The 17019-nt window shown below is 36.2% G+C and overlaps 1 protein-coding gene across 1 annotated transcript in view; it reads left to right on the top strand.

Annotated features, from left to right (window-relative positions):
• Positions 1-17019, top strand: part of tnmd.L (tenomodulin L homeolog) — a 70053-nt gene that overhangs the window by 26075 nt on the left and 26959 nt on the right. Inside the window, exons 3-4 of the mRNA XM_018229877.2 lie at positions 9879-10019; positions 13932-14033. Of these exons, the coding sequence (XP_018085366.1) occupies positions 9879-10019; positions 13932-14033 (243 nt within the window). The remainder of the gene's footprint in view (positions 1-9878; positions 10020-13931; positions 14034-17019) is intronic.

The following is a 17019-nucleotide window of genomic DNA, read 5'->3' as shown; positions in this document are numbered from 1 at the left end:
CAATTGATTTGTGCTGAATATCGTTAAATGTTTGTAAGTACTCACCAGAGAAAAAAATTGCATGTGGTGTTGTAAGTTTGCTATATACTTGTTTCCCTGAGCTGACTCCCACCTATCATAAAATATTAAAGGCCATAATTACTTTATATCCCTCTCCCTTTTCTGTTTTGGTTTATTCAGCTTACTGGTCTATAATTTACCCATCACTACCAACAAAGAACTATTTATCGTAATCAAGTTACTAAACTAAATATGCCAATATCCATGGTTTGTAGACTTGCAATTGATTTTTGCAGAAAACTTTCCATTGCTGGGCTTTGTTAAATGGATTGTTAAACAAGCACATGTCTGATTTACATCCTGTGACTATCACCCAAGGCTCAGAACAAGCTGTTTTTATTTGTACAGTTAATTTATAATCAAGTTCCAATTAAAGAATATTGCAAAATGAAAACCTGTTTCAAGACTATAATCACATTAGGATCCACAGGCCAGGCCATGAGAGATGTGTAAGTTCCCAAACCAATTTCTGCCCACTCTGGCATTCTGCTATGAGATGGTGAAGGGATATAAGTACATACAAAGGAAATAATTACATCCAGATGTGCTTTAGCATTGTCACACATTGGATTGTCAATTATACTCTTACAATAGGTGCACCTGCCGCAAAGAATCAGTAGTGCGTGTAGCAGTAAACAAAGCTAATTACTATATCTTTAGGATGTCAACACACCATACGTTGGAAATAAGCTTGGCTTTCTCTGTAATAACATCTGAGATTTACAGTCAATGTGGAACATTTATATTTACAGTGGTTAACTAGGAGCAAATATTTCTTTTTAATTTTAAAGATGATCCTTGTGAACAGATTATTTACTTTGGGCAATTTCAGTACATTAAGCTCACCAACTCATATATTATTACCTTTATTTCCATGTCTATTGTCAGGTGAAATTATGCCCTGTATTAAATATTCTGTAATCTTCCCGTAGGCTTCAAAAAAAAAATCCACTTGATGATCGGGAAGTATATTTACAAGTAATTGATGGGTTGCAAATGAGAATACAAGAATCGACCCTTGGACATTCTAGCACTAGCATTAAAGTCTTGGAAACATACCCGTCACCATGAAAAGACAGTTGATATGATACATCTGGAGCCATTAAAGCTTCAGATACTTCCACTTACAGAATGGTGCCTTGAATTAAGGTACAGGTATGGGATCTATTATCCAGAAAGTTACAAATTACGGAAAAACCATCTCCCATAGACTGCATTTAACCGAAATAATCCAAATTTTTTAAAATAATTTTCTCTGTAATAATAAAACAGTACATTGTATTTTATTCCAACTAAGACATAATTAATCCTTAGTGGAAGCAAAACCAGCCTATTGGGTTTATTTAATATTTCAATTCTTTTCTTGTAGACTTAAGTATGGAGATTCAAATTACTGAAAGATCCAAAAAACCCAGGTCTCGAGCATTCTGGATAACAGGTCTCATATCTGTATAATGGTTTGAATATAGGTAGGAACATGAATGAAAGACTGTGCCATTCCTTATTAAGGTTCAGTACTGGGCTTAGTCCTTTTCAACAGTTCCATTAATCATGTCTAATGTAAGGTCATCATTTGTTATTACAGTGTATGAAGCTGTTAAATGAAAAAAACCTTAAATTCTGTGAAGAATTGGACAGGACAGGTTTTAGGTAATACAGCCAGTATGACATTTTTCATATATGAATATACATATATGAAGATTAAAAGAAACCCTGTATGGAACTACATGTGAAAATATTTATGATAAATAAACAGTATAACTTTATTATAGTAAATATTTTACTTTGCAGAAATACCTTTCATGTTTGGGACTACTGAAAAGAAATACACAGACTAGACATTGTCTTACAAGTCAATTTAGGAGCAGCACAGGTTTTTCCTATGCCCCATAGTAAATGTGTTTCTTTATTATCACTGTGATCCTCTAAAGGGGAACCTAACCCTCTTCTATGCCAGTAGCCTCTTCTCTGGAAACCGCTTTGTCGGTTGGTATTGCTTATAAAAGTCTTGTACAAACTGCAAGCAAAGAAGGATTTATCGGGTTTTCTGTTTGAGAGGTCAAAATTGTCTCACTGTCCAATTACAGATGTTTGTTATTATTGTTTGTTATTATTGACATATTTTATTTATTTATGAAATGACAACATATTCGACAAAGCTGTAAATTGATTAGTCCTGGCCATGCCTACAGGACTATCAGACCCATTCACCATGTTCACCACTTATTAGTATACAATGACATAAAGCTCAAGGTGGCTATAAGCTGACTGATACTCTCCTGAATCTCACCAATTGGCCTGAGGGCTGATTACACAGATAATTGGCCAAGTGTATGACCACCTTCCGATTAATCCTTTCATTCAGACTGCCAACCCAAATAACTGGAAGAGCAAGAGAAGCTGCTTGTGAAGATCCTCATTCATCAAGGTCATGGTATACAGTATCTGTATAAATAAGTCAAATCAACTGGACTCAATGTGTTTTTCTTGAAGACGTTTCACCAGTCATCCGACTGGCTTTCTCAAGAAAGACAGAGCAAGTCCAGTTGATTTGACTTATTTCTACAGATATAGCAAGAGAAGCTGTGCCTCCTCTGCACTTCATCATCTGCTGATGCACCACACACTGGCCAATATGGTGCCCTGGAAGATAACATTTTCAAACATGCCCAAGCAATATCCATGAAACAAAGATATCAGTCTGGAACATCCACCCAACTTATATGTACATGCACGGCTTTACAAGTTGATATATTTATTTTACATCATGTTTTACAGTGCCTTTCTACTGCAAATCATAAGGGCGAGAACTACAGCACAAGTCGGAAAGGGTTGTTACAGTGAGAGCAGTGAAGATGTTGAATTTTCTCCCAGAATCGGTGGTACTGGCAGAAGGGGTTGGATGGCTTTTTAGCAAATGAAGGAATACAGGATTATAAAAGGCAGTTCATAGTAAACGTTGATCATGGGACTGGTCCGATTGCCATATAGAAGTCAGAAAGGAATGTTTCCCCCTCCGAGGCAAATTGGAGAGACTACAGATGTTTATTTTCCTTCCTCTGGATTAACTAGCAGTTAGGCAGGTTGTATACAGACTTAAAAGGTTGAACTTCATGGATATGTTTTTTTTTTTTTAACCTAACTTACTATGTTACTATGTAAGTCCAACTTGGACAAGAAAGCCTCATGGGAGCTTCGTTTCAGCAAGGGCCAAATATTGTGTTCATTTTATCTAGAATTCTCTTATCTATCTTTACGGCAGCACTACTGAGCCTATAGATGATCTAATTCCACAAATGAATATCTCAGAATAAATCTTTGGTTATTGAATGAGTTTTTAAAATAATTTTATTAACCTTCTCTCTAGCAGAAGGTCAGGGAATGGATTTTTTTTGGTAACAAAAAAAAGGTTCCAATAACCTACACTATATATATATTTTTGTTCACAAATGAAAAGAATAAATATATTAAATGGAAAAGATCTAGCAGCAATAAATAAATGTCTTGTTGGATTTAAATCTTCATGTTTTGATTTTTTTTTAATGAGACTGTCACTCCTCAGAGATAAGTAAGTCATGAATTTTCTTTGAGGTCCTCATTAGGCAAGCGAATGCAATAGAGATTTTTTTTTTTTTTAAGAAGTGAGGAAGATAGATTCATTTTCCAATAAATTCTAATATGATGAGCAGTGGGTTTGAATATAAATGTAGCTTTTCAACAGGCCCGGTAACAATGAATTTCAGATTAGCCCACTGAATAATTTTATGGATAAGATTCAGCCTTTTCTCTTGTCTCCATGCATGTTGCCGATGGTATTGATTCAACATGAAATTTGCTGTAATGTCTGGTGCACTTACAGTCGTAATAGCAATAAGTCTCCTGTAATGCATTATCTTGAGTGATAATGACACAAGGGCCTACAATGTAGTGATTCCACTTGGAACGGGATTTGTGTTTAGGTAGCGGTACTCACTACATAATCAGATTTATATTGAGCAACACTGCCTTTATTTCCAGGGAGCCTCCACTGTTTTTTACATGATACGGTATTTGGCTCAAAAACATTATCTAGCTGTCTTTTCTACATTATGAATTAAGAAGACCATGTATGTACATGTTTGATTCTTAGCTTGAATAGAAATATGTGTGTTGTGCAGCTAGGTTGAATTTCCTCCAGCACATTATCTAGCTTTAAAATGGGTTGCATCACTGATACTCAACCACTTACCCAGCATACTTTAACATATTACAAAGGTTTCCTCAACTTGCCTCATTGGTGAAGCACCCCTGGCTAAGGGGCTAATTAACTAAGAATTGAATTTCGATTTTTTTCAAAATTCTCTAAAAATTTGTGGTTTTCCTATTTTTTTAAAAAACCTCTAAAAATCCGAGATTTATTAAGTGTAAAAACCACTAAAACCACTAGTACTAAACTTTGCCAGGTAAAAGTTGTCAAGGTCCTATAGAAGTCAATGGGAGCTGCACTGAACCTTTTGAACAGTTTTAAATGAATTTGGACTTTTAGAGGTTTTGGATTTTTTTTTTTTTTGCTTCTAGGAATCGTCTAATTTTTTAGAGGTACTCGTATATTGTAGTGCATTATTATTATCCATTCGTACTTTTTTCATTTAGATCTTTTACTAAATTCCATGACATTCGTAGTTTTTGAGTTTGTGTTTAGTTATAGTTTCAAGAACCTCTAAAACCAGTAAAATCGCCAGCGTGACGTCATTTCGTAACTTTGCCAATTCACTAATGGGCGCTGGCGTAAATTCGCTAGCGAAGTGGACCTACTCTAGCGCTACTTCGCACCCTTACGCCAGGCGAAGTTGCGCTATGGCGAATGGGACGTAACTATGCTAATTCAACTTGCGCATTTTACTGAACGTTACCTATTTCCCCCCTACATTTCCTAACATATGGCACCTAAACTATACACTGGGCACATGTATAGGGCAAAATAACAACTCTATTTTATTTTATGAAGCTTTCCCAGCTTGTGTAGTGTAATGTATTTGGTGCTACATATACGTCCATTGTACTTTAACTTGGCGCCGTATGCAAATTAGGCATCGCCACCGTAACTTCTGTTTGCTTGACAAATTGACGCTAGCGCAACTACGCTCGTTCGCCTCCCTGAGCGCAACTTCGCATTTTAGTGAATTTGCCCCATGAGTCCAGCAAAAAAAAATAGTTTTGTCTAAAGCATGATGAAAACTGTAGTCCGGCAACCATATAGAACACTTCACATCCCTGACTCAAATGGCTCAAGGGTATCATCCAATTAGAATCCTTCCTGCATAATTTACACTTGAATTATTGCTGAATTAAGGAATTAAACAATTATTTTCTGTCTCTGAACACCTCAGCTTTGGAGAATGAATAGGAGCACAGGTGTCAGTTTTAGGAAAGGTGCAAACCCCCTATTAAAGGAGATAAGAATTTTCCATATCAGTGCTTTCATCACCTTATTATTTGGCACAGGGGAATTATCATGCAATTATTGCTGGCTGATATAACCCTGCAATCCAAGAAGGGCAGATATAAGGATGTTTAGATGTTCAGATTTAGATATAAATGTTTCACCAAACATCTTGTGAAACCAAGAAGATAGAGTTGAGGGTAAAAAGAGCAGACTGGGTTCTAATGAAGGGTATTTCTGCTTCAAATGTTCTACTTAAAAAAATATTTATTATGTAGTCATGTTAAAGAATTAATCTCTATGGTTGCTGGGCTTCAGCTGCCATCATGCTTTAACCCTTGATATGCTGGGTAATTCTTACCAACTTTAGAGAGAACAGGTTTACAAAAGGTTTACATAGTTACATAGTTACAGTCAGAACTAAAGGTGCGTCCTATATAACAAAACCTAAAACACAATTGAATTCTATTTCAGTAGCTTCCTACAAGATAGATTTATCGTTTACAAATTGCTGAAACCGAGGGAAAGTGATCCATAGAGCAAATAACACATTTATACACTTTTAGTATTTAGATGACCATGACACATTCTTTAACATGTAGGAAAATGTTGATTTTCCCTCAAACCACATTTTCCATGCACTTATAGGAAATAAAGAGATTTTGCCAGTCTGGATTAGAGCACAAATTTCATTGGAATTTTAATATAACAATCCTTCCAAATTCTTTATAAATGGATTTAAACCAGTCAAAATAATGCAACAAACCTGTGTAAAAAGTGTTGGAAATGAAACACTGGCAGCAATATAGAAAGATTTAAAAACATCTGAAACATTTTTTCAACAGCTTCCAATAGGGCCCTTAGTGTTTCTGTTTTTATTCATTATTGTCTGAATAGCAAACGTACAGATAATCTGAATTTAAACCCTTTATAAAACCTTCCCACTGTGTGCCTAGTTATCCGACCATGGTTTAATCACTTATTTGTAATGTGTTGAAACTAATGATGAGCACATGTTTGGGCCACACATGGATTTGTTGTGAAACTCTGCATTTTGCTAATGGCGGATTTTTTTGTGAAACTGCAACAAAAAAATGGTTGAGAAAAAAGCAAGAGAAAAAGCCCATTCCCTTCAATGCATTTGGAGTGAGAAAAAAAACTGGGAAAAACCACCCAGTGACATTACTGCATTTGAGTGCCAAAAAACACCCATTGGCAATTTGGAGTGAGAAAAATAGTCTTATATATATTTTGCTAAAAAAAGGCACTGGGAAAAAAAAGTCACCATAGACTCTAATATAATTTGCTACAAAAAAGTCACCACAACAAAAAAGTTGCCCATAGACTTTCACAAATGTTTCAGCAGTTTCACAAACTTTTCTGTGAAGCAAAACAGGGCAGATTTTCTGATCACTAGCTGGAACTTATAGTCCAGGACAATTTGAGTACAGTATGACTGATTAACAATGTTTATATGCCATTTAATTAATCACTTAATTCATTTAGAAATTTCGAGATCAGTTTAGTACTTGAACCTTACACTTCTCTAGACTGGCTCCAGAACAGTAAATATCATTGCAAGAATCAAGAATCGTTGCTCTTGTCTCCCAAAATTAAATGAATGCTGCTCAATCTCCCCTGCTGGTCTTAGTAGTAAGCAATATAATGCAAAGGAGGCAGGGACTTTTTTAAGAAATTATCAGTTCTTCATGCTCCTCTTGGCTTATCAATGTCCCATATACAGTAACTACCCACATTTATCCAGATAAATATATGCTATATATATATATATTTATATATATATATATATATATATATATATATATAGGTTCTGGAGCAAATCCCAGTTAAGGCCAATTAAGACAATTAGTTCATGTAGTCATTCTAAAGCCCCACTTGCCTTGAATACATACAGTATCTCTTAGCTTTGCTATATTGTCCACTATATTGGATGTAAGCATTTCAATTTATCACGGTTATTTAATTTATAATGAATTGTATTGTCATGAAAACATCTCGACAAAATCTAGTAGTTGTGCAGGGTGCAAGTAAAATAATTAACTTGGTTATTGTGTGCATGTATGTCTCTTTTCATGTATACGGCTTAGCTGATTATGGAATGAATGAGAGCATGTGAATAGCACCTTAACCTACTCAATGCTAACACTGCCATCAGAAAACTGAAAGATAAAAGTGCAGATTCAGCAGTCATAGCACAACTCATTGCTAGAAAACATAATAAAGCAGCACAATTCCTACATCCCTATTCATGTTGCTTCTGAACTTGGAGATTTAAAAGCAAATAAAAACAGCTGCCAAAAATCCATTATTTTAAAACAACTACCCACTCGCCCTCCTTTGAAAAGAGATTTTTTTTGAACTCAGTTAGGTATACTGCAAGTCTCTTTAGATGAATACTTTGTTGTCATTACAGTATGTTCCTGGCAGGAGAACACATATTGAACATCTGCTAGGAGTACTATTTTATAATTACACTTTTCAGAGGCTTGTGAGATTTCTAGATAGTGACATGAACTTGCACCTAGTTTGGATTTCACTGGGTTGGCGCATTACAGATGCTGGAGAATATTCTGTAAGAAAGATGCTCCCTGCTGCTCTGAAACACTAAGGAAAGGAAGGAAAGGTTATATATTGATGTAGCATATTGCTTGTCAATGAGATCCGTGCACAAATGATGACCAAAGCTGTTACAACTTTAAGAATTGCTGGGCTTGTTTGAATAAAAAAATGATTTAGGACCAGATGAATGAAAAAGAAACAATGCAGGAGGCCAACCATAGGAAAGAGCAGGGGGGGTTGTTGTATAAGTATGGAATCTGCCCTTCAGAGAGTAATATCAAACAGGCTGTTTAGAACAAGAATAATGAGAACACAATATGGCCAAAAGTATGTGGAGAACCTCTTATAATTATTGGAGCCACGTTCATCATTGCAAACACAGGTGCCACAACATCAGTTTTGGACAATTCTGTACTTCCTACTTTGTGGCAACAGTTTGGGGTGCCCTTTCCTGTTTCAGCAGGATGATAACCCCAAGCATGGAAATTGCACTTGTTTGCTAAATTGACGTTTTTATTACAGGTAAATGTTATGCAGAATGCCTGGGTCCTGGGGGTTTTCATATAAGGGATATTTCCATAAATTTGGATCACCATACATTAATGGAGTTATTTATCAAGGTCTGTATTTCTAACATAAAAATCCAATCAACTCCAACTGAATGAATCTTATTTATCATTAAAAAAGGGCAAAAATCCGATAACTTTGCTTTGCCCAAAAAGTACGAATTTTTCATACTTTTCCGTAAATACTACAAATTTTTCTGAGTTTTCGGACTTTTTATTCCAAAATCGCCGAAATTGTTGGATATCAGTACAGACAGCAGCGCAGACACTGGGACCTTCCCCATTGACTTATACAGGACCTGAAGAGCTTTTAGATGCCGGATTTTCTGACTTTTAAGACCATAAGGTTTTAATAAATTCCGTAAAATTCGTAGTTTTTTTTTGTCAATTAACCATGAATGATTTTGAATTTCGAATATTTGGAGAATAATAAATAACGCCCTAAGTGTGATAAAAATCATTGAAACATTAAATAAACCCACAGAAATTCGATTGTAGGCAGGCACCACTCCGGAACACCAAAAGTAAAAATAATAGAATCCAGGAGCCCAAAATTTAAATAATACAAAAAATATTTATTTTGTATAAAAATAAAAGCCTTATGCTTTTCGTGTCACCCAAGGACACTTAATCATAGGATTATATTAAAAGTGCCAGTAAGGTTGTTTTGCCTCCAATAAAGACTATTTTGTTTGAATTTGAATAAATCACTTAATGTAAACTGTATGGGAGATGGCCTTCCCAAGAGCTTTCTGGATAAGATATTACATACGGTAACTGTAATAAATGAAACGCATCTGAATTATAACATTTTAGGAATTATAGATCCAATAGTTCTTTTAGAAATTAAAAATATTTATAAATATATATATATATATATATATATATATATATATATTTATATATATAATCTTCCCCTTTAAAAGGGGCCCCTTAACAAGCTATACAATTACTGAATAGATATATAAACTGATGTAATGTACACCTAGTGAGAAAACATAGCAGATTTAGCTGTGAGATAATTTACAGCAGATAATGTAGTTAATTTGAAATACATTTCGCACATTCATTAATTTATACACCATTTTTCTAATGACTTGCTGAAAGCCAGAGCTAATCTGGAATATAAAAAGAGAATCAAACCTCGTATGCCATTACTGCCTCGTCGGAAACTGCATTTCAAAATGGGTACCATAAAACATTACTGTCCTCCATTACTTTTTGTTTCTCTCTTTTTTTTGTTCCAATAGGTCTACGATGTTGAATACAAATTCTTTGGTAATGGGGAAAAGACGACACTACTGATGGAAATTGATCCAGTTAAAAAAACTGAAACCTTTCGAACTGAAAATGGCACAGAAGAAGCTATTGAAATCCATGACTTCAAACATGTTAGTATTCTGAGAACTTAATATGTTTATTTTCCTGTAGGGAAATTATCGATTTGTCCACTTGATAAATTACTTTTATCAATGACTTTCAAGATATGTAAAAATCGATAGAAAAACATACAAGTCATTTTTTCTTCTTATAACAAAGTAGAATATTAACCTTTTGTAAATGTATTTAAAGGATATATACCTTCCCTAAAATTTACTCTTAGGTGCCCCTACCTCGCTGAAGAAGATATCTGAAGCCTAATTACAGATGAAGTCTTCTGTACAGATAGAAGTCTTCTATATTAGCACTCATGTTGTTATCATACTATGATTATGGTGTAAATGTGCACTACCAATATTACACCAAAATCTTTCAAAACTGGTATAGTGTTACATCTTGATTAAAATGTAATTAATACTATTGGTCAAGTTTAAATAGAGATGGCAGAATTCTCTTTGGAGGATCATTTGCATCACTTTGGTCTACTGTCCCTGGGCGACTTGGAAACGTTTTTATTGTGGAGTGGTGCTTTAAGAATCCATCTCTATGGTTTCTGGCCTTCAGCTCCTACAATAGTTTAACCCTTGATAATACACAAGAAAATACTGGCAGTTCAGCAAAATCTGGATGGAGCAACACCGATATAGAAAGTATATGCCCCCTTTACAGGGAAACCATGTGAAAGTTTATTATACACTGCTATGACTTCACACAGATCTGTATTGTGGCTCAAAGCAGAAGTTGTGTATATCTAGTATTAAAATACATATAAATTATGCCATTACGTTAATTGTTGTATTTAGTATCCAGGATCTGCAGTAAAGTTCAATCCTCATTGCATCTTTGCTCCAAATTATGTATCAAATTTACTGCACCCTCATACATATTTGTGGGCTAAGGGACAATTAATTAATGAGGAGGGCACCTATAGAGTATAATGCATTACAGATGCAGATGCTAATCAGATCAAAGCATGGCAAGAATACTTTCCATTCACTCATCACTCAACTTGAATGGCTGATCCTTGGTGATATCAGTATGACGACAACCCCTTTGCACAAATAAAGTCTTGTGGAATAGCCTAAATGTGACCATATAAACTTGGACAGTTCAGTCAATTTTGGCCTATAATCTGTTCAATCACATCCATGCCAGTGGCAGGTTCTTGCATCCCCACTTGAGCTATAATGTCTTATCACCAGTTTTAGATATGAAGAATGGCAGCTCCTCCTTATGGTCATTTTGTCTGCAGGCCATTGTCCAGGCTAATTGGTCAATATTATTTGAATATTGTGTGGCTCACCAGACTAAATAACATCTTTAGGCAGCCACTGAGAACCTTCAGAACTGAGAACCTTGCCTGCAGCCACTAGGGCGGCAAATAGCTTCCTCTGGTAACATTAACATAAACATATAACATGTAATGTTTTTTAAAATGGAAATTTGGCTCTGCTCGCTGCAGTAGCTGATGCGGCCCCCCTTTACACACTCCAACGCTAAAGTTTTAAGCACAGAACAACGGGGGGCATCAGAAGCCCCGGGATCGTCTCTGGCTGACTTTATAATTGATCAGCTGACCTGTATATAGATATTTTAATTCCATCTTTGCATAAAACACTGCAGGTTTGTCTACTTTTAGGATAGAATCCTTCATGCAACAGACATTACGGAGTAATAAGTAGTTTAATGTAATATATATATATATATATATATATATATATATATATATATATATATATATACACACATATATAACGGTATGGAATGTGAACCATGTTTATGAAAAATAATGGAATCCCTTATCTGGAAACCTGTTATTCAGAAACCTCTGATTTATGGGAAATCCATTTCCCATAGAATCCATTTAAGCAAATAATTCAGCATTTGTTGTATTTATTTTCTCTCTGTAAAACAGTACCTTGTACATTAATGTTACGGTAACTAAGCTGCAAAAATCTGTGTTGGAGGCAAAACAATCCTACTGGGTGTATTTAAAGTTTAAATGATTTTTAGCATACTTAAAGGGGTTGTGCACCTTCCAAACACTTTTTTTTCAGTTCAGTTGTTTTCAGATTGTTCCCCAGAAATAAAGACTTTTTTCCTTCCATTACCTTCCATTATTTATTTTTTACTGTTTTTTCAAAATCTAAATTTACAGTTAAATGTTCCTGACTCTGGTGTTTGAGTCTGGCAGCTCAGTAATTCAGGCACAGACTCTAAACTGTTTCAATTTTGCTACATTGAGTTGATACATTTTTTAGCAGCATCTCTGGAGTATGAGCAACTATTGTATCAATTCTAACAGCTGCCTGTAATGAAACCCAGAGATTCTGCTCAGCAGGGACAAAGATAAGGAATGTATCAACTAAATGTATCAATTTAAAACAGTTCACAGGGTCAGCGACCCCCCCCCCCTCCCAGAGCTGCTTCAGAAGGTGAAAAATTACACTTTACACTTAAATATTAAAAAACTGTGACACATAGAAAATAAAAAGTAATTGGAAAAAGTTGTTATTTCTGGCGATCTATCCGAAAACTTTCTTCGTTAGCCCAGCTCCTCAATTGTCCTTATCTTTTTCAGATGGGTGCACACCACTCCATGTGTTCACCTACACATGTTTTGCACAATATAGTATAAAGAATTGGCAGCAATCCCAGGCCTTGCATAAAACCGCCTTTATTCTTACATATATAGCAGCTGCTGCTATATATGTAAGAATAAAGGCGGTTTTATGCAAGGCCTGGGAGTGCTGCCAATTCTTTATACTATATTGGTCTATCTGAAAACAACTAGTTGTTTGAAGATGAACAACCCCTTTAAGGTATGGTGATCCATATTACAGAAAATCCATTATCTGGCAAACCCAAAGTCCTAGATACAATAGATCCTATACCTGTAACATAAATGTGATTTGGGACTCACGGAGAATCATGAGCTTATCGCTAAGAATGAGGATTAACAAAGCCATCACAAGTAGTGTATTGCTGTACTTCAGAAAAAGGAAAAACATTTTGATTTTAGTATATGACAGATAAGGTGGTACAGCAACTGATCAAGGGTTTGGGTCTCTAAAACATTCCCTGTCTGGCTGTTAGGCCCCTACAATCTGCTCTGTAACTGTCAGGGTCACAGGGAACCATTTGCTTTTATATATCAGCAAATTATACAAGAAGCCGCACTATATCAGGCTACCAAATTGAATAAAAGTTATAAATTATATATATATATATAACACCACAGCAACATGAATCATCAGCATTTGAGCTTCTCAATAGCATGTCTGTTAAAATATTGAAATAGGAATTTGATTGAAAACAGTTTGAGTTATTGCAAGCTATTTGATTTGCTTTTGGAAAATTGCTTTGATCCATTTCTAAAAAAAACAACAAATACATTGAATTGATAAATGATATTGCTGCACAGTTTCCATTCCTTTTATAATTTTAGCAACTTTACCCTGTTTTACTATGTTGCTGTGGTGTGTAGTTTTACTTGTTAGACAATAGTCCAGAATTCAGTGTAGATTCCAAAGTTCATGTTCCATGAAATCAAAGAAGTTATAAACAGTGATCTCATTCCAGAGAAGCCCCCAGTCCAAGGGCCACATAGTTAAGTGGGATCAAACAAAAAACAAAACAAAAGATCTACTGTTTCGTGAAAAAAGGAGCCCAAATGATTACAAAAACTAAAAAATCTTTATTCGGATATACTTAAGCCTAAAGCGTTAGACTTAAGTATGTCCTATTAAAGATTTTTTGCCCTGTTTTATGCCTGAAGATTATTATTGTGTGTATATATATATATATATATACTACTAAAACCAAACAGGATGTCTACACACAGGCAACCTAACTGTAGTGGATGTTTTAATAATTATTTTTCATATAGTGGTATTATATGTTAATTTTCTTATGATTTTCAGGGCATTACAGGAATCTTCTTTGCTGGTCTGCAAAAGTGCTTCATCAAGACACAGATTAAAGAAATCCCAGAAATTGCTGAAACAGAGTTTGTAGAGCTTGAGGTAGGCATAAAGAGTTTGTGAAAATAGGGACATCTTTTTAACTTCATTTGTCTGTGCAATAAAAATGCATAGAGCTGATTGTCCAGAAATGTGTGCCACACACAGGATTGTATGAATGTCATTAAAGCAATAAAGAAGGGAGACTGGTGTTGGAGTCTCTAAACCATCTGGAAAGTATGAAAAAATAAATAATATTATTGCATCAAAATGTTTTATGCTGAAGGCAATTACACATTTTTTAGAAACCAAGGGAACAGAGAACCCCATAAATGCCTCCCTAAGAAATATCTTTATTGTTGACTTGAGAGAAGAAATACAAAATATAATATTTAAAGTAGATTCTAATTTTCTTTCTTTAGAGAAAAGGATTATTCCATTGTCAAACATTGTACAATTTAGTCTATTTCAAGACATTCCGTTTGAACTCAAATTGAATGGTTTCACTTTATAGATACCTTGAATTCAAAAGAACCTTCAATCACGTGCAGCATATATTTATCTTACATGTAGAGTATGTTGTACATTATAGGTACTCTGTATGTTTCTGAAGTTCTGAAAAAGTCCCGTTGGTGTGGGCACAAAACGCATAGACTGTGTTGCACCGTCATTGCCACCTTTTCGCACTGTTTGCCACAATAAAGCCAAATATTTGATGAAGAGTTAAGTGTCTCTGAAGTTAATGCAGCAGAGCGCCCATGCGCTGAACTGAAGTAGTGCTGCTCTTACTGTACTTTGGACATGTACATGAGTATTTTTTATACTTTGCTACTACGCCCCATGGAAGCCAAAAGAATTATGACTTTAAAGATAAATGTTAAAGTGACACAGATGCGAAACATACCTTTATATGCTGTGCCTTCCTTCATATTATAAGTATCCACAACCAAAGGAGGAACAAATTATTATTTTCTCAACCCCCCCCCCTCGGCTTGGAGGGCTTTGATATGGAAACCTGCTTCTGTCAGTCACTCTGACAGTTGTACTTTAGGCTATTGGAAGATTACTCTGCCCCAGCCTTTTGTGACTGACAGAGTAAAGCATATCTGAGCCCTCTGGTAACATTGGTTGTGTATAAGAATCTTATAAATATGAGGTATAGGAACTTAATTTTGCCCATAGTTCAGGATAGATCATGACACACACACAACACCATTCTAGTGTAACAGATTCTTTGTTCTTTGTTAGACGGAAATATTGCCTGCTCGCAGAGCTGACAGACTTATCCACGGGAGGCCAAAGTGGTGATATCAAATAGAGGCTTTATTAAAACAGTACACGGTGGTAAAGTAGTGGTGGGTGTGCAGCAAACAAATGCGTTTCGTGCCCCAAAAACCAGGCACTTCCTCAGAGTTGAGGAAGTGCCCTGGTTTTGGGGCACAAAATGCATTGGTTTGTTGCTAATATTATTTGGGTGGTAGTGGACCCAGGGCCGGATTTTCATACCAGGCGCCCCTAGGCCCGCTGTTGTTCGTCACCCCCATCCCCTCCCTTTTATTTGCCCACTGGAACAATGGGGATTGGCGCACAGGATATTTAAAAAACGATTGTATCACCTGCTCATCCCCAGTGTTTTTGAACAAATGTGGGTGTGTTTGGGCAGCATGCCGCCCCCTAAAATTCTGCCGTCCTAGGCCCGGGCCTTGGTAGCCTCTCCACAAATCTGGGCTTGAGTGGACCGATTTAGTAAAATGTCCCATTGTATTCCCCTTTTCACCATCCCCTCTGCTGTCTCTTGCTAATCTCTTCCTATCCAATATATTTAAGTTTCATGGGGCTCCATTGAACATTGTTTCTGATAGGGGGTTCAGTTTGTTTTAAGATTCTGCCAGACCTTTTGTTCACTTTTGGACACTGATTTGTCTTTCTCCTCACAAATCAGTCACTGGAGCAGTACCTCAGGTGTTAGGTCTCCAGTATCAATCACAATGGGCAGATTTTCTTCCATGGGCTGAGTTGAGTTTCAATAATGCTACTCATTTGTCCACTGGAGAGTCTCCATTCTTTATTGTTTTTGGCTACCATCCTAGAGCCTTTTAATTTTCTGGTCATTCCTCGGGTGTTCCTGCTATGAACTTTTCTAAGATTTGGCAAAAGATTTAATATTCATTATCTTCTGTTGTAGCTGCCAAAAATAGAACCTCTGATTGGTGATAGAGACTAGTTGTCTTCCAAGAACATTCCTTTGAAATTCCACCAAGCTAGGACCCAAATTCATTGGTCAATTTTCTGGAATCTGAAAATCATTCATCCCAACACTGTCCATTTATAACTTTCTCCTGAACTCAAAATTTCTAACTCTTTTCGTGTTTTATTTCTTAAAGTCTGCCAGAACTGTTTGAAATTATCCTCCTTCTCCTATTTCTGTTGAAGTTCAACATGAATTTTTTGTACCGAGGTAGTAGAGTCTCACCTTTCCAGAGGTATTGTAAGGGCCCGAAGGCACAGTTGGAGTGCGGACCAAGGAAGAGGCAGGTAATAGACCAGGGTTCGAGGTAACAGAAGGTTTAGGCAAGAGAGTATTCAAAAGTCCAGGCAACAGTTCAATCCAGGCAGAGAAGGGTCAATATGTTTAAACAGGCAAGGTCGGTACACAGGAATCAGTGAATAAAAGCAATAATCATACCTAGGAAACACAAAGAGAAACCTATACTTGGGCAATGTTTGCAGTGTCCAGGCTGCTTTAAATAGGCCAGACTTGGAGCCAAAAGTTTGGACACAATGACATCATGACGCTAATGCTGGCGCCCCGACGCTGGCGTTCTGACGCCAGCGCACATTCTGACACCGGCGACCAATCGGCAGGTGGGAAGGCGCTGGCGTCACAGAGCTGTGACCAGCAGGATCTGCATGGAGAGACAGGGAGTCGCCATCTTGGACGCCATTTTGGATGTGAGTTCCGATTTCCATTACAGGTATATTACAATATCTGGTACACTGGAAAGGTCATGGTCCTAAGGAGATTTCTTGGGATCCTGCCTCTGATGTT

The sequence above is a fragment of the Xenopus laevis genome, chromosome 8L, assembly GCF_017654675.1.
Source record: "Xenopus laevis strain J_2021 chromosome 8L, Xenopus_laevis_v10.1, whole genome shotgun sequence".
Classification (NCBI taxonomy): Eukaryota; Metazoa; Chordata; class Amphibia; order Anura; family Pipidae; genus Xenopus; species Xenopus laevis.
The sequence above is the reverse complement of the archived record's forward strand: the minus strand, read 5'-3'. Positions and strand labels throughout refer to the sequence as shown.